Genomic DNA, 18,218 nt, shown 5'->3' on the forward strand with positions numbered 1-18,218 from the left:
AGAAGAAAAGATCACATATAGAGCATGGGATCATGGGATAAAAGCTGATAGAGATGACAATGTTAAAGGCTCTTTGAAACAGAAAAGGCAGAAATGAAAGAGAACATATGTAAAGCATAACCACCCTTACACAGGCTAAGATGAATATTATCCTCAGCTCCCCACAGGTATGCATGGTTACTTGAGTTATTACAGAAAAATATCAATATAGTCTGTTTTATGTGGTTTCATGCTCAGTGACCTAGATTGGGTCCTGGCTTCCCACTCAACATTCCAGATACCTGGCACAGCACCAGGTAGCCATCTACTACAAAACTTGCTTTCCCTTCTTTATCTTGATGCTTTGGGAAGATTATGAATGTTCCAGCAGAATCTTAATTTCCTTTTGAAAAGAGCAGAAAGCTAGTCCACTTAGCTTTGATTTTTTTAATCTATTAATAGGAATATGATTTCAAGTGTTTTTTTCTTAAAAGCTTTAACACGTTGGGACTCTACCACATAGGGGCCCTCAAATTTATATTATAATGCTCCATTAGGCTAAATGGAGCTAAAAACCACAGAAACAACTAAGGATTTATTTGTTCAAGGTTTTCACCCAAGAATATTTCTAAACCAACCAATCTGTTCAAATAAAATAAGGAATACTGTAATAATAGCACTAATAATGAACATAGCAAGAGAGAAAAGCTCCATTAAAAAAGTAACTTCAAAAGCAAATCCAATGCCACAAAAGAAAACATTTAAGTTAAAAAAAACCACAAACACAAACAAACCAAGAGCCCTGTAATTGCAATATTATTTACCATAGCTAAGATATGGAATCAACCCAGATGCACCTCTGTGGATGAATTGATCAAGAAAATGTGGTGTATATATACATAAAGGAATTCTATGCTACCAGCAGAAAGAATGACATTGCCCCATTTGTAAGGATATGGAAAGACTTGGAAACTATTACAATAAGCCAGACCCAAAGAAACAGGATGCATGGTTTCCCTCATTTATAATAACTAGAATATATCTAGGATATTCTTAGGAGAGGACTATATTGCTTAACAGTTATGTGCATATGACCATATAAAATGTTTATTGAAATGAACTCAAAGAAATGGAAATGAGGGTTTTTTTTTTAACTGTACTGTTTGCAGTTATTTCTTTTTCCTTTTTGTTTGTTCCCTGATGTAACTTTTTGATTTCTATACCCTTTGACTTGTATATAAGTTTATCTGATTTGGGGAAGGGAAGGGGAACCACAGAAATGGCAGGACAAATGGTGAACCAGTGATACTCACTAGATACTATGTTGGAAATGAACTTTACAACTTGGAGAAGGCCAGGATGGGGAAAAGTGGGAGAAAATGAAGGCGGGGGTAACAATGTTAAAAAAGAAATGTACTCATGACCTGACTTATGTAACTATAATCCCTCTATACATCACCTTTACAAATTAAAAAAAAAAAAAAAAAGTAACTCCATGACTCAAGTGTGATAGCCCCTGCCTAGCAAGCACAGGGCTCCAAGCTCAAGTGTCATTACATAAAAAAACAAATAAATTAATTCCACTTAATAAAAACATATGCATTAATCAAAACACCTGTATTTTACATGCTTTTCAGTCTCATAAAATATTCTCTTACTATAATTCACTACATACATAAAATATAGATTTTAAAGTAATATAGTTAGGCACTAATTCCCACACACTCTTTAGAACCACAAAATTTACTTCCACTCAAAAATTCTTTTCATTGATGAATAACTGTGTGTGTGTGTGTGAATACTGGGGCTTGAACTCAGGGTCTGGGCTCTGTCCTTGACCTTCTTTCTGCTCAAGGCTAGTGCTCTACCACTTGAACCACGGTTCTTTTTTTTGTGTGTGTGTACTTTAGTGGCGATAAGATTCTTACAGACTTTCCTATTCAGGCTTGCTTCGAACTGTGAGCCTCAGATCTCAGCCTCTCAAGTAGCTAAGATTACAGGTGTGAGCCACCAGTGCCTGGCTTCTAAATTCATCTTTAAAAAGAATTCACTTATACTTGGTCTCTTATTTTTTGCTGTTCAAGTACCAGTTGATCAAAAAAAAACCAAACAAACGTAAAACCTTAATTCCTCAATTTCAAACTGTGTTCTCTTGGCCATCTTTCTTTCAAGTTTATATTACTACCTGGAATTAGATTATATATTTATGCATTTATTTTCTATATGTAATTTTAGAAAATAAACCCCATGAGGTAACTTGTTCCCTGCTATATCCTGGGTCCGTATGTGTGCTTGTATATAGTATGTCTCAATAATATTTGCAGGAAAAAAATGAAATGCTTTGTGTATGGTAATAGGGCTTGAACTCAGGATCTTCATCTACTACTTGAGCAATACACTCAGCCCTTCATCTCAAATGCTTCATTTTCTTGCCTTCCAAGAATAGGATAGGAGGCCTGTACTGCCACTTCTGGCTTAAATAGTCCCTTAGAACAACCCAGTGAGAGTAGCCAGCAGCAACAGCCCTTCTGCTCACTTCCTCACCTTCTCTTAATTTTTTTCTTCACATATATGCCCCTGGACTCACATCCTTATAAAAGATGTAAATTATCCTCACTTGAGTGGGGTAAGAAGGTAAAAATGGCTGAACCTCTGGCTCCTGTTAGTACGACAGGCTGGGGAAGAAAAGATGGTTCTTTTTGCTTTGTGGATATGAGGACATTACAGGAAAACTGAGCATAAAGGAACATGCATATGAGAACCTAAAGAATTTGGGGGTCTTTCAGACCTTCTGTAACTTAGAGAAAAAGAATCTGTCCCTAAGTTATTTTTGTTTCATACCAATTTTTAAAAAGCTCCATTTCCGGGGCTGGGGATATAGCCTAGTGGCAAGAGTGCCTGCCTCGGATACACGAGGCCCTAGGTTCGATTCCCCAGCACCACATATACAGAAAACGGCCAGAAGCGGCGCTGTGGCTCAAGTGGCAGAGTGCTAGCCTTGAGCGGGAAGAAGCCAGGGACAGTGCTCAGGCCCTGAGTCCAAGGCCCAGGACTGGCAAAAAAAAAAAAAAAAAGCTCCATTTCTGAAACTATTTCATCTATACTATTACAATTTCCCCTAACTCATGGCTGTCTTTTAATCGTTGCTTTCACCCACCCATTCCAGACCCATAAGGCATTTCCAAGCTCAGGAATCTTTAGTGGCTGCTTAGAGTGGGAAAGAGGAAACTCATTTATTCTTGAACACAGTATTTGTCAGTTCACCAAATTCCATATTCCATGACTTTTTGAAAGGCAGGAACTGTTTTGCTTGCTATGTCTAGGACAAGGGCTGAGAGCAGCAATGAAAGAACCTCAAATGTCTCACTCATTCCATGTTTAATACTTAGTACTTTACACATTAGGTACAGTATTTTTTTCATGTGTAAACCCCATTTGTCCGAATATAAACAATTCTAAGGTTCAGAAGTTTAGGTTTGGGAACAATTTCATTACTGCAAAAGAAATAGATCAACACAGTAATTGTACCATGACATTTTTACGAAGTTAAAAGTTACAAAAGAAAACCTAACATTAAGAATTTGAACAGCAAAGGACTAGATTTAGAAAATATCCCTGAAAACAGACGGGAAGGTTTGACTAAATATCTGGGAGCTCAGTTTGAAGGATGCTACAAAGATATGTCTAAAATTATATTAATCAAAGAGATACTCTTAACTACTGGTCTGAAGACTACCTTACTAACATGTTTAAAGGAAATGAAAGTAAGTATGGGAAATTGTGGGCCATGGAATCTGAAATGACTTCCTATTTCTTAGTAGGTAAGACACTTCAGATCAGTACTGCATATATCACTTCTTATGCAGACACTGTTTGTTCATCTCTACAGTTTTTGCATGAACCTGCTTTATGCCAATTAATTAAGAGCACTTAGATGTTACAGCTATATGCAATTTATAACTAGTTTGTAAAGTGCTTTGAAAATGGAAAAGTGCTAGGTAAGTACTCAGAATTATTATGCATTAAAAGCCTTTGGTATATAATCATATTCTTTAATGACTGGCTCTTTAAAGGTACTTCTAAAGCTGAACAGAATTTCTGATTTCAAATCATTAATTTATTTTGAGTGAACAGCTATGATAGAGCAAATCAGATAGTGACCAAGTGACTTTTTTGTTTTATAAGTATGATTCATGCCCATCTCCTTTCTCCTTTCTTAGACCAATTCATCCTTCCCCCAGTCTCCGCAGACTTTAGGCAACCATTCTTTCTACATGAGACTCTTGGTTATTCTATCTGCCCTGCCCTGTTTTCTCCCTCCTGCCATCTGAAAGTGTTTTGCATGAACCTGTGAGTTTTTTGCTTAGTATGCTAAGCAGCTTTCCCACCTTCAGTTCCTCTAAGTATGTGTTTGTTTAGGACTTCTGTGCGTGCACATCCTCCATACTACACAGCCAGATCTTTCTTTTCCTGTAATCCTGGGAAGATCTTCCCTAATTTCTGTGCCCAAAACAGATTTTATCTTGTTTTCTATCTTGACCCTAAGTGTTTATTTTAAGCCATGTTCCTACTACAATGCATAATCTCTAAGGACAGGACTGACCGTCCTTCACCCACTAATGTACCTATCCTCAAGGTCTTGTACAAACCAAGGACTCAATAACACAACCCCTTTTTCTTTTTGGTGGTATTAGAGTTTGGTCAGGAACTCATACTTGTTACACAGGTGTTTTACCCGTTGAGTCACTGTCTTAGACCACTTTTCATTATTTTTCAGGTAGGGTTTTAAGTTTTTGACCTTGGTCATCCTCAGACCATAATCCTACTTACCCACCCATTGGGATCACAATTGAAATAGTATGGCTACCTTTTTGCCCAGGTTAGCTTCACACTAAGATCTTTTGGAGCTGAGATTACAGGCAACAGCCTTTGTGGCTGGCTTCAGAAATATCTTTAACATAAGTGGACTGAACATGAGAAATGTAGACTTTATACAGGATAAGAGGTCAAATCTCAGAGACTGTAAGGTCACATGCCCTACCTCCCTACATAGGTTCATTTATTACTTACTAAGTGACTAATACTGTCAAGTATTGTTGTAGGTACAAGAACTACACTGATAAACCAGTTGGTACAGTGGGTAGACAACACAAGCACTATCAAGAGCACAGTAAATAGCATAATCAGGAAAGACAGAATGTACCCACACTTGGTTGGGAAGTCAGATAATTAGAAGAGTATGGTAGTAAAACTCTCCAAGAGGAAGCAGCACATTAAGGCTCCAAAGCACAGAACATGGGAGGAGAGTGCTTGGGCTTTAGTAGGGTTGACAGATATTTAGGGTAATAGAATAGTTATAAAATAAGGTTGAAGAAAGGTAGATGCAATAGCTCTGTGATTTGAATCACTAATGTTTCTACCACACAGAATTTTCCTTCTTGTCCTTACTATCCAGTAATTTTGTTTCTCTGTAACCCAAGACTATACTAAAGATACCTACCTAGTAACTGAAACAGTCATTTGGCTACTCCAGTTTTCTCCTCCACAAAGTCCCAATCCCTCCCCACCCAAATTTATATTTTGGCTTACTCAGGTCATGACTAAATATTTCATTAGTGTCCTGAAATTCAAGCATTAACTTGTTATCTAGCCTACAAACACCACAAAACCAGAATTCTCAAAATTCACTCCAATTATTCCACCTGTGCCCAACCCACCAATCATAGCAATGGACGTAACTCTCATTATTAAAAACAAAGTCTATCAAGAAGATAGGTCCCCATTTCAGCCTTCTTTCTGTTTTTAAAACAAACTGTAGTCTACATAGTCATATTCAATTGTATCTCTCCTGTTACCACCAGCCGGACAGACAGAAATAATTACTTTTACTTCCCAAGATCACTTTTATTGGCTCCTGAATTTCTCAGTTTCCTCATTTCAATGTTGGCTCAATTAAGAAAGGAGGAACGAGTAATCCTTGAGGATCATTTGGTTGAAAGGAATAGAAACCACTCAAACTACTTTAAAGAAAAGAGGGAATTTATTGGGTGAATACACAGGTTCTTGCAGAGATTCCAACAACTTTAATTGTGCAATAGCTATTGAATGACATCTTTCTGAAGGATAGAGCATGATGTAATCAAAAACTTCTAATTCTGGGTTCTGCATGACCATAAGGACAGTCCCTCTTGTATTCTGCATAAGGGACTAGAATGTGGATTCATGTTTGCTTGCTTTTTGATTCTTATAGTCCTTTATGCTGGCCTCAAACTTGTCAAGTACATGCTGGCAGACATTCATGAGCTCATTCAGGCCTTTCTGAAATGGCTCAACAGCTGGCAGAGCACCTCGAGTCTGAATGCGCAAATTAATTTTGCTCTCTGAAGGATGGGTTGTAGTATAACCACAAAATTCCACTTCCGGGTTCTTCATGATCATATAACGTAGAGAATTTCCTAAGGTATGGTCTTCCTCGTGCAATACAAATGTCACACAGTGTCTATCTGATCCAGCTGCCTGGACCATTTCCAGGGCTGTCTTCCTCTCGCCTTCAGCCATTGAGGTCTTCAATCCAGACATTTTTCTACACACATAGTTTTTATAAAAATGAGATCATACTGAATATTGTTTCTGCAACTATCTTTTTTTCATTTATTAAATCACAATTGGGACACATAACTCTAATCCACTTTGACTACATAAAACTATATTAAGAAAGTCTCTCATTTTCTTGCCTCCACCCATTAAAAACAAACTGCCTCCAATGTCTCCCAACTCCGTTTGACCACTCTCATTGACCACAGGGGAATCTTCTCAGAAAACTTTAAATGTCTGCAAAACGATTCTCTGAGTAGCGTCACTAGAAAGGATTAGAATAAGGTAGGCCCTGCTGGAAGCTGAAAGGGGAGTTAGTGGCTGGGTGTGGAAGAACACAGATGACTTTAGTACGAAAGCAGAAACTACAGATCATCAACTGTTGTTTTCATTTGCAAGAGGCAAGGTCACTAGAACGTGGAAGAGGTGAACCAGAGTCTAGCAAGAGGGAGAAAAAGAATTCAGCAAAGAGAGGGGCCATGAGTAGTAGTTAAGAGACTAAGACTAAACTCATCAAGCCTTGATGCCACTGGCATGCTGTGGGGCTTTACGCCAGGCAGTTCTAATGGGGTTGGGCAGTTTGAAACTTAACTCGGGTCTCCCAACTTGTATTCCGCCCTCCCCCCCCCCCACGCCGCCCACAACTAAAGTGCCTCAGGGAGTATCTCTCAGTATACACATCCCTATCTGCCCCCAGCTCTTCCCCATCCAGCCACGCTCTCCTCTCCCTCTCCGTCCCTTCCTTCCCCTCCCCTCCCCTCAACGCCTACACGGTCAGGCCTTCCAGCCAGGCCGAACCAGGCCGCGTGCCCTCCGCCACCCGCGGTCCTCGCCCGGCGCGACCTGCCCCGCCCCGCTCAGCTTCCACCTGCCTCTTCGGCCGTTACCTCTCCAGCTCCTGGTCCTCTTCCATCGCGGGGGCGATTTCCGGGATCCTCAGGTGGTGCGGACAGAAAGGAGGCTCTGCCCCATAACACCAAACGTGCGGGAGAAAGCAGGAAGGATGAACGACCCACCGAAGGAGCGGAAGACGGAAGGAGCGGGGAGGAGCCGCAGCGGCGCGACAGGGCCCGGTGGAGGGGTGGGGCTTAGAGGCCCCGCCCCAAACCCCGCCCCCGGCGCGAGGAAGGCGCGCGCGCGGCGGGGGACGGCTCACCAAGGCGCTCGGGCAGCCAGCCACAGCTAGAGTGGGCGCCGAGGATCCGGAGTCCAGCCCCACCCACACACCGCCGCCCCTCCCCCCACCTTCCCGGGAGCGGACGTTCTGGCTCACTGACGTCGGGGCTCCAGTCTCCCGTACCTGTCTCAGGTGGTAGCGAAGGGGGCGGGGCCTCACCTGCCGCTTCCCAAATCACCTTCGTTTTTAAATTTGGAGTCTGGCTCTTTTCTGACTTGCTGCTGGACCCATGGGGGCTCCCTGATGGGCACTTCCTGGGATCTGAGTCTTTAAGGAACCTTTCATTCATGGGACATCAGGCTCTGGGTATAGCCGACCAATACACCTTGATAAATGAGAGAACTAGTTGCGAAAAGATGGATTAAATAACAATGCTATGTTTTCGGGTGGTATTTATTTCACTGGGTTTCCTGCGGTTGTACATCTTTACTGGGCCAAAGAGCAGCTTTGGGGGACCTCCTCCTCACCTTTCCCTGCAGGTGCCCCCGCCTCGCCACCTTTCACTACCCGCCTCACTCGGCGACTCCTTCCGCAGGACCTCCTCTCTCCCGTTCCCCCAGGTGCTCAGCTTCGGCGATCGGCCTATCTTCCTTCCCCGCCCTTCTTGACCCCGGCCAGCCCGTCCCGGTCCCACCCCAGCTGTCATCTCGCCCCACACACCTACGTTTCTGCTTTCCAACGCCACCTGTTCTTCCCGACTCTACCCCAGACTCTAGTAGCTGTCTCTCCCCCACCCCCACCCTCACCCCCCTCCACACAGCTGTTCCACCCTCCCCGCGGCGGTGGCGGCTGTGCGTAGACACTTCAGGAGCTTCCTCAGCCAAGGAATCAGGCGAGCGGCGGGGACAGCCCAGAGCGGTGGGGGAGGGCAGCGGCGAGGGGCGGAGTAGGCTCAGTCTAACTCGGGAGTGACGGCCCGCCCCCTGATCTCTCGGATAGGTGAAGCCGCCTCTGTCCCGCCCTCCCCCGCTGTCTATTGGTCCAGGTGCGTGTCGGGTTGGGCCGCTTGGCTCCGGCGCTCGCCCCCGGGAAGGCAGCAGGGGCGGTTGAGAAGTGAAGTCTTGGCCAGAGTTTGCTTCTTGCCAGGAAATCCGCGGCGGCGGCGCCGAGTCCCGGCTGAGCGGAGCCTCTGGGCTGGTTCTCGGCTCTCCCTCCGCGGGTCCCAGAGAGCGGGAGCTGGCACTGTGCTGAGGTACCGTGAGCGGTGCGCGCCCCGGGCAGCCGCGTTTTCCCAGTGAGTAACTTTGCCCGTCCGCTTCGCGCGGTGCCCTCTCGCCGGCTGCGGGCAGCCGCCTCAGGTGCGGGCGGCGGCGGGGTGTGGGGCAGCGCCGCGCCCCGGGGAGGCGGCCGGAGTGGCGCCGCTGCCCGCCCGGAGTCGCCGACCTCTGCGGCTCGCCTCGCTTTCCCGGGCTGAGGGGGCCCGCGTGGACCCGGTGCCGGGCTGAGAGAGGCGCTGCCCGGCGCCCGGTGCCCGCCGCGGGTCGGCGCGTGGAAGGCGGACGGGGTGGGGTGGGGTGGGGTGGGGTGGGGTGGGGGGGCCTGGCTGTTAGTATTAGTGGTTCCGGACGCTGGGTTGCAGATCTTTACGTCCTTTGATTCTAAGGAAGAGGAGGGGTGGGATGAGTGTGTGTTCGCTTTATTTAAATTTCGCATATGTATGTGTGTAATTGGGAATGAGTGACACTAGTGCCTTCAGGTTTGATTTTGTTCTCTTTGGAAGGGATGGGAAGACATTCTGATCGCCCCAGCCTGTTGCCGGAGAATTCTTTTTTCTCAGGCTGGAAGGGAGTGGGTGAGAGATGGTTACATCTTACCCAGAGTGATTTCAACGTATAGATCTTGATTTGGAAGCATTTGCACACAAAGCACCACTCAGGAAACTCATCAGTGCTTTTCAAAGCTTTATGCCACGCGTTTTAGATAAGGACGTGTGTGTGTGAGACGTAAGACTTTTTTTTTTTAAGTGCTTCAGCTTACGTTTAAGATTCTGGATCTAGACTTTTGTTCTCTGCCAGGATCCAAAGTACACCCGGGCATGGCCTTGACTATACAGCTTTTACTTAAAAAAAAAAAAAATCAGAGAAAAGTCTGAGAAACAGAACCTAGTGGAACCCATCGTAGTGCAGTTGGAGGAAACAGTTGTGAGCTCTAGTTTATTGGAACTGCCTTCGCTTTAAAATTTTCACATTCTTGTAGCAGCAGTTCTTACTTGGAAATTGGCCTTCTTCCCAGGACAGATTTTGATTTTTCTCTTGTGTGTACTGTGACACAGCGCTGATAAAGTTAGATCTAAGAAGATCAGTTTAATTTTTTACTTTGATAGATTTGGTTCCCTTCTCCCTTACACATTTAGAGAAAGGATTTTGGCTGGTTAAGAAGGAAATGAGGAAGTGGGGATCTAGTGTTCTGTTTGGCTTGTCAAAACTTTGTTGAGCCAGGAATAACATTTTTTGCCTTTTTAGCCTGTCCCAAATCCCACATGTGAGTTTTCCCATAGGAGTAAAATGAAGGCCACACTGGAACCACAGTAGAATAACATTACTTGTGTGTCAGCCAACTTTCATATTAACGTTCTAATTCTGTGTCTAGTTCTTCTTACCAGATTTATAATGGCTTCATTAACTATTCAGCCACTCATAAAGTGCCTCCTGCATGCCAGGGTCACTTTTTGCCCCCAGTTGCTCAGAGTCCCTTATGGAAGCTGATTCCACCAATTACCTTTAAAAGTAGTTTGAACTGTGGGAACATGAAAGATTATTTTTCTGCCTGGGCTTTGTTAGAGAATATCTCACATAGATTGGTGTGGAATTTTGCCAGGTACATTCTATATCCATAGGTCTTTAGGATATTGTGAGATGTACATCTGGCTTGTCTGGCACTCAGTGACTGGGCTGAAAGTCAGGGACTAGTGTTACCCATTTCAGAGCACAAGGCATTTTGCCTTGCCTTTGGTGGGTGTTCAGATATTTATTGAACTGTCTTGAGAAGAAAAATGAAATATTTTGTATAGACATTTGGACTTGAGCCAGTCAAAGTGACACAGCTGCCAATTTTAAGCAGGAGAATGTCACGATAACATCTGCATTCCAGAAAGATCTCCAGCAGTCTGGATGACGGTTCCAGAACAGAGGTAGGGAGACAAAGTTGATGGCTGTCTCAGGTAGGGGGAAGTGCTTCAGGATCTCTTATTTAGGTTATCTGGCTTTGAACAGGCTTTGTCTTTCATTGGCAACCTCTTTTCTCTTTAGGTTCTTTCATCTTGTAAGGTTTAGAGACTTAAAAAAAGTATGTATCTTATTTAGAATAATGCCATATATATGTGTGTGTATATATATATATACACACATATATATATATATATACACACATTGCTACTGTCCTGTGTGAAGGCAGTGAGAAGAGAGATGATGAGGCATTTAGGAGGTTATGACTGGGAAGCTGAACTTGGTAAATGACTAGAAAGGATTAACAAGAGGGATCATCCCTAGGTGTTTTGACTTGGGGCATAGGTGTATACTAGTTAAGTTGGCTGTGGACTCAGAATAGGTTAAATTCTAATTCTTTCATTTACCCTTAGAATGACTATCATCACTGGATTCATGAATCCCTAACATTTAGGAAATAGTCATAGTACCTGTTTAGTAGGGTTTAAGGATCAGGTGAAATTACGCATGTAATGCCTTTGGCACAGTACTTGGTATGTCACAAGTGCTCTATAAATATTAGTTGTTCCTTTCGTGGTGATGATATTAGTGAGCTAATGGAATGTTGGAGGCTGTGAGAAATAGTTAAAAACAACTGACTGTGAGAAATAGTTAAAAACAACTGACGTTAGAGGCAGAGTAAAGGAAGATAAATTCAGTTTGGGACCAATACAGTGAAGTGCTGCATGAACAGTTGAGATGTCTGTGATGCAGTTGTTGGACTGATTTAAGATCTAGAAAACAATAGACTCTAAAAAAGAGTTGACATAGTCTTTGTTCATAGAAGTATTGTAAACTGTATGGAAAAATTGGGGGAAGGGGAAACTATGAAAGAAGGAGAGGTGGGGTTTATAGTGGTGCAATGTCAAGAGTCTGGCTGGCCACTATCAAAGGATTGGCCAGATTGGCTTCTCCCACTCTTTCTGATTGCTTCCTATGCCTACTCCCCAGTCTAAAAATATATCTTGTTATGTAAAACCATTTACTTTTTTCCCATTTCTAAAGCCATCTTTCTATATCCAAGTCCAGCACTATTTCTAGAAATTAGACTTTCCAGAGTATCATTTCACAGGTTAGCTTTAGGAAGCAATGCAGGCTGAAAAAAAATATGTGTACCTCTTGGGTCTAGAATTGTAGTTGTAGACAACTTCCACTGAACTACAGGGATCCGATTAGAGGACCTGGGAGTTTTGTGAAACAGATTTCCTTTAGCTTTCCTGTCATGTGTTTATTTTTCTCAGAAAGTAGAAAGCAGTTAAAAAAATCTGTGTTATATATAAGTTTTGGTTGGTTGGGTTCAGTGGGAAAAAGGATCATGAGACTAATGAGAACTTATTTAGAAGGAGTTTTAGAAAATCAAATGCCCATGATATAAAACATATATCAATAATAAATTGTCCTGCTCCTGATAGACATTATAGTAATAAATTGTCCTGTTTATGTGATTGTATGTGTGTTGTTGGGAGTAGAACCCTGGAACCTAGAACCTTGGTGCCTGTTTATCAGGTGCTGTATCACCATGCTAAATCCCCATCCCAGTTAGTGAATTCAAAGAAGCAGATGTCATATTTTCTATCTTTTAGGATATATGCTTTCCATAGCAGAGATCCTATCTGTTTTGCTCACTGCAGAATCTTCAGGAACTTAGAGAAATAAATATTAAGATACAAAAAAATGAGTGATTTGGATTCATTGGCTTTGATCTGTTTTGGCCTTATATGGGCCAAATCTTTAGAATAATCATTGGTTGGAGGGAAAAAAGAGAATTGACCCAGTGAGGAAGTTTACTTATAAGATACAGAACCTATAACAGAATTGTTGGCTATTAATGATTCAACAGTTTCAGTGCCAGATGTCATGATTATTTGCATAATTCCATCCCTCCCCATTTTCACATTTTACTGCCATAGTTGTAGGGTGTGGTACAGAGGAACAGACTTATATAGGAATATATCTTTGTTCATAGATAAAACTGACAGCAGCCGCACTATAAATGTGTCCTCTCTAGGTTATTAGCAGAACTCCGGCAGAGTCTCTGAAGTCTTGGTAAGGATAACTGGAAAGCTAAGACAGAGATATGAACAGATAGGGTTTAAGCATAGTTTAATCTCTTTTCCTAAGTCTGGAGATTTTGGACTATTATTCTGGCAGTCTTTCAGTGCAGACATTAAAGGAGTGAAATTCATTTTCTTCTCAAAATTGGAATGCACAGGAAGCTAGGAGCTGGTGACTTGCACCTGTATTCCTAAACTACTTAGGAGGCTGAGATCTGAGGATGGCAGTTCAAAGCCAAGTCACGCAAGAAAGTCTGTTAAGACTCTTCTCTCCAATTAACAGCCAAAAAGACAAGTGGAGCTGTGGCACAAGTGGTAGCGTACCATCCTTGAGTGAAAAAGCTGTGATAGCTCTCTGAGTTCAAGCTCAGTACTGGCACCTAAAAATAAAAGTAAAAAAGAATGCATAAGAGAAAGAGAAATAAAGGCAAAGAATGGGCAAGTAACATTAGCAAACAATAATTGTACATCTCCATAGAAAGCATATTAACTTGAAGTGTAAGATAAAGGAATTTTTAACTTTATTAAATTCAAAGAATAATCTTAGAATTATTTTTTTGGGAATTCTGGTGTTCTGAACTCCTCAGGTCTTCATACCTGCTGGGCAGGTATTCTACCCCTTGAGTTATACTCCCAGGCCTTAGAATTCTTTTAAATAACAAAGTGCTCAATTGTGGACCAAAGCAGTGTTTATAACCAAGGTTTTTTTTTTTTTTTTGAGGAACTACAATTTATGTAAAATTAGTTTGCTGTACTATTTCAAAGACTCTATTAGATATTATTTTGTTTTATGAGTCAGAGTAATCCTGAGAAACATTTCTCCTCCCATCAAATCAGGATTTTGGCTGATAATCTCCATTTAAATCTCAGAATTAATTCTTTATCACAAATCTAATTATTAAAATAAATTTTTGAGCTTTTCACGTAAATGTTCTTTCAATATCATGACTAATGGTTACTTTTCTATAATTTTATGTGTTTGAATGTTGATTTTAAATTGATTTATATTCACCAAATCCCTAAACATGTATCATGTGATTAACACTGATTTGTATGGAACACAAAAGATAGTTTCTGCCCTTGGAGAAGTTAAAAGACATGGAGTGGAAAGGTAATCATACAGAGCTGGGTGACTAATAACCTTGACTGCTAATTCTTTGGCCCTTCAACTTCAATGATCTTCAATTCCACTGTATTTATTTGGAACTTTTTTATTTTCCCCAAATCTTCCACATTAGAAGTTTACATATCCTTATATTTTTATATCCTGTTTTCTGATCATTTCTCTCTTTCTTTCTCTTTCTCTCTTCTTTCTTTCTCCCTCTTTCCCTCCCCCCCCCTTTTTTTTTTCTTTTGTGCTAGGTCTGGGCTTCAACTTAGGGCCTGGGCACTGTCTCTGAGCTTTTTTTACTCAAGGGCTGGTGCTCTACCACTTGAGCCACAGCTCTACTTCCAGCCTTTTTCTATGTGATTAAATAGACTCTCAGGTACTTTCTTCCTGGGATGGCTTTGAACCACAGTCCTCAGACCTCAGCCTCCAGAGTAGCTAGAATTACAGCATGAGCCACCAGCACCTGGTTTCTTTTCTCAGTTTTCAAGATTTAAGTGAAAGAAATCCTATCACTATAATGGAAGCAAACATTTTACATTGCTTCATTTTTTTCCTTTTATGGTATGGTAAAAAACCCACAAGATTTACAATTCAACCATTTGCAATTTGCATTTGTATAGAGTTCTCCATAGACTTGTAAAACAGATTCCCAAAACTTTTTCATCTTGGAAATGTGAAACTATACCCAATATACAGTTTTTTTGTTCTCTCCCTGCAGTTCTCGGTAACCACCCTTTACTTTCTGTTTCTATAAATTTGACTTTAGCTATCTCAGAAAAAGAGAATGATACTGCATTTGTCTTTTTTAGAAGGAGCAGTACTGGGGCTTGAGCTCAGGACCAGGGTGCTGCCCCTGAGCTTCTGGTTCACTGCTAGCTCTCTATCATTTGACTTACAGTTCCACTTCTAGCCCTTTGGTCATTATTTGGAGATAAGAGTCTCACCGACTTTTCTGCCCAGCTGTTTTCCATATGTTATCCTCGTATCTAGGCCTTCTTAGGATTGCAGTTATGATCTACCAGTGCCTAGCATATTTGTCTTTGTTGTTGTTGTTACTGACTTGTTTTACTTAGCATAGTGACCACATGGTTTGTCCAAGTTGTAGTGGTGACAGGATTTTGTTCCTTTTATGGTGTAAAAATTCCATTGTATGTAGTACATAATAGTTTTGTTTAGCCATTTATCTGTCAATGGACATTTAGGCAGCAGACCTCTTAGCTTCTGTGAATAATGCTGTTATGAACTTGAGCATGCAGATACCTCTGAAACAGTGTTCATTTGGGGATGTTGTGTGTGTATGTGTGTGTGTGTACACATAAATATACACATATCCCATATAGATATAATACAGGTAATACCTATAAGTAGGATTGTTGGGGCATATATCAGTTCCATTTCTTTTTAATTTCTGGGGAAACTCCTATACTATTTCCATTTTACAATCCCATGAGCAGTGCACAAATACTTCAGTTTCTCTATATCTTTACCAACACTTACTGTTTTCTGGTTTGGGGATGGTAGCCATTTTAATGGTTAATGAAGTATCATCTAATTATGTTTTTGTATTAAAAGTGCCTTTTCTATTTCTTAACCCATTAAAAAATACATTTATTTGTTCTTGAATTTTTGGAGTTCATTATGTATTCTAGATATTAAACAGATACATGATTTGCAAATACTTTCTTCCATTCCTAAGTTGCCTTTCACTGTTAACTGTGTCCTTGGATTTGTAGGAAATTTTTACTATGGAGTCTCATTTGTCTTATTTTTTTGCTTGTCCTTTTAAGGTCATATCCAAGAAATTCTTCTCAGATCTGTTATGAAGCTTCCTTCCTATCTTTTCTTATTTAATCTATTTTGAGTCAATTTTTTTTGTATATGATGTAAAGGTCTAGACAAATACTTTGAACATGGATCTTAATTTTCTTATAGAAATAAGAGGGAAAGTTCTGAAATTTGTAGTTTTATTTGGGGGTGGGGTTAATGTTTGTGATTGGGCTAGGACACAGTTCTCTAATGGTGCTTCATTATATATTCTACTCTGGTGTTTTTGTTCTTGTTGTGAGATATCAGTGTGGAAATAGTCAATAGTCTAGGTTTAGCAGAATCTAAAACAAAATCAGTGAGGAAAATTCAGGTAGCATAGGGCATGTGATTGGGTCCTGTTTCTAAGAACATAATGCATTTGGTTATTATTCTCAAGGTGTACCTTTTAAAACTATCTGTGAGTGTTACAAAATAGATTTCAAAAGTATCCATAGCAATTAGTTTGCATATGAAATATTTATTAACTCCATTGATTTCTCTAATTCTAGGCTTTGTGTTTTTTTTGTGAGATACATTAATTGATACTAGTATCAATTTTGTTAAAAATAGACAAGATTCTTCTGAGACTCTTGACCTATTCTTTTTCTTGAAATGTTCATTATATTTGTCAACACATTGGAATGACTTTCTGCCTGTGAAGGAATATAAAATCATTAAGAATCCTTTCAGGATTTATTTTATTAATCTGAATTTTAAAAAAAGATTTAATGAATCCATTTTACTGAATACCCAATAATGGTACTGTGTTTTGATGTGGTTTGCATGTACCATTGAAGAGCTCGTATATTGGAAGCTTGGTCTCCAATGTAGTAGAACTGAGAGATGGTGGGACCTCTAAGAGGTAAGGCCTAATGGGAAGTCCTTAGTTCATTTGGGTCAGCTTGGTCAGCAAGCCTTTGGGAGAAATTGCTGGTCTCTTCAGTTGAGTTCTGAAGACAGCAAATTACCATAACAAATTCAATTTTATTTCTGAATAGCATTTTTTACTTCCTGTTTCAAGATATGTGTTACTCTCTCTAGTATACTTCTGCCATTCTCCATGAGACCCTTACCAGTGCTATGCCTTTGAATTTGCAGAACTCCAAACTAAATAAATCTCCTTTCTCTATAAAAGTAGCCTACCTTGGACATTTCATTACAGCAACGAAAAGCAACTAATACAGATGGTAAAATGGAATACTCTTAAACATCAGAGTCAACTTTCAAGTTCTTTTAATGGCTTATTGGATTAACTTGTTTCCTTATAAAACACTTAAAAGTTCTTCATTTTGATTTTGGTCTTCTAAATATGACAATGTGCCAAGGTTTCTTTTTCTGTGGTTTGGGTGTTGGAAGAAAGTAAATAGGATTACTAAGCAGCTCTTAAATTGTTTATTCACAATACAGCATGATAAAACAGAAGCATAGATTTATAGCAAGGTAAGATGGAAATTTATTATTATAAACTATAGATAAAGGATAATTGTTCATGAAAACAAGTTTTATGGGTGTGCAAGTCCCAATAGTGAAGTCTATCATTATATCTTTTCCTCTACCATTGGATATATTTTGAATGCCTGTAATGTACCAGGCCCTAGTAAGCAATGAGTAAGATAAGTGGGACCCCTGTTATTGAATTTACATATTGAGGAAAAGGAGGATGTACAATTTGTTATGAACAAACTGACAAGCAAATTCATGAAACAGGTAATGACAAATGTTAGGAAGAAAATAAGATATGGTTAGATCTGAATAGGCTAGGTAAGTTACACTAAGTGACTGAAACCCACAGCTGGTCTCCAGACTTCCTTTACCTTATTGGTTTGCTTTTTCACCAGGAAATCTCTTAATTAGTACCAACAAAGAATGAAGTACTAGGGATTGAACCAGGGCCTTGCACATGCTAGGCAAGCATTCTAACCACTGAGCCAAAGCTCCAAGCCCCAACAATGTCATTTTTCCCTTGCATACCTTCTCAGAGGTTTCCTACTCAGCAAATTAAGTAAGAACTAAATTAAGTAGGGAAGCAAGTCATCTGGGAAAATCATTTTTTACATAGTTTGGCTTTTCATGAAGCTGGGTATGTGTTTAGTTTATACAAACGAGTTTTTACCTGTCAGTATTTCAATAGTACTTTATATTCCTGTATTCTGTATTAAAAATAAATGAAACCTTTCTAGTAAGTAGAGAGGGAAAAGGGAAACAATTTTGTCAATCCTTGTGGAATTTACAGTTTTGTATTGATGTTTCTCACATCTTAAAAAATTCATGTCACCTCATAAAAAACATAATTT

At 40.5% G+C, this 18,218-nt stretch overlaps 3 protein-coding genes across 5 annotated transcripts in view; 1 reads left to right on the plus strand and 2 right to left on the minus strand.

The window, feature by feature from the left end:
- LOC125348396 (protein POLR1D-like) overlaps positions 1-7,588 on the minus strand; it is a 44,953-nt gene extending 37,365 nt beyond the window's left edge. The window contains exon 1 of one of the 2 annotated variants that reach the window (XM_048341597.1): positions 7,461-7,588. In XM_048341597.1, the coding sequence (XP_048197554.1) occupies positions 7,461-7,486 (26 nt within the window). In that variant the 5' untranslated portion in view covers positions 7,487-7,588. Of the gene's footprint in view, positions 1-7,445 lie in introns of both variants that reach the window. The other variant, XM_048341598.1, reaches the window with a different exon arrangement.
- Polr1d (RNA polymerase I and III subunit D) lies at positions 6,001-7,592 on the minus strand. The gene is made up of 2 exons (XM_048341596.1): positions 7,461-7,592; positions 6,001-6,562 (listed from the first exon to the last, which is right to left on the minus strand). The coding sequence occupies exons 1-2, from the start codon at positions 7,484-7,486 to the stop codon at positions 6,187-6,189; spliced, it is 402 nt and encodes a 133-aa protein (XP_048197553.1). The 5' UTR covers positions 7,487-7,592; the 3' UTR covers positions 6,001-6,186.
- Positions 7,593-8,803: 1,211 nt separating this feature from the next.
- The window catches only part of Lnx2 (ligand of numb-protein X 2), a 76,123-nt gene continuing 66,708 nt past the window's right edge, over positions 8,804-18,218 (plus strand). Inside the window, exon 1 of one of the 2 annotated variants that reach the window (XM_048341593.1) lies at positions 8,804-8,984. The gene's annotated coding sequence lies outside the window, so the exon portion shown is untranslated. The remainder of the gene's footprint in view (positions 8,985-18,218) is intronic. The other variant, XM_048341595.1, reaches the window with a different exon arrangement.

Source organism: Perognathus longimembris, chromosome 3, assembly GCF_023159225.1.
Source record: "Perognathus longimembris pacificus isolate PPM17 chromosome 3, ASM2315922v1, whole genome shotgun sequence".
Lineage (NCBI taxonomy): Eukaryota > Metazoa > Chordata > Mammalia > Rodentia > Heteromyidae > Perognathus > Perognathus longimembris.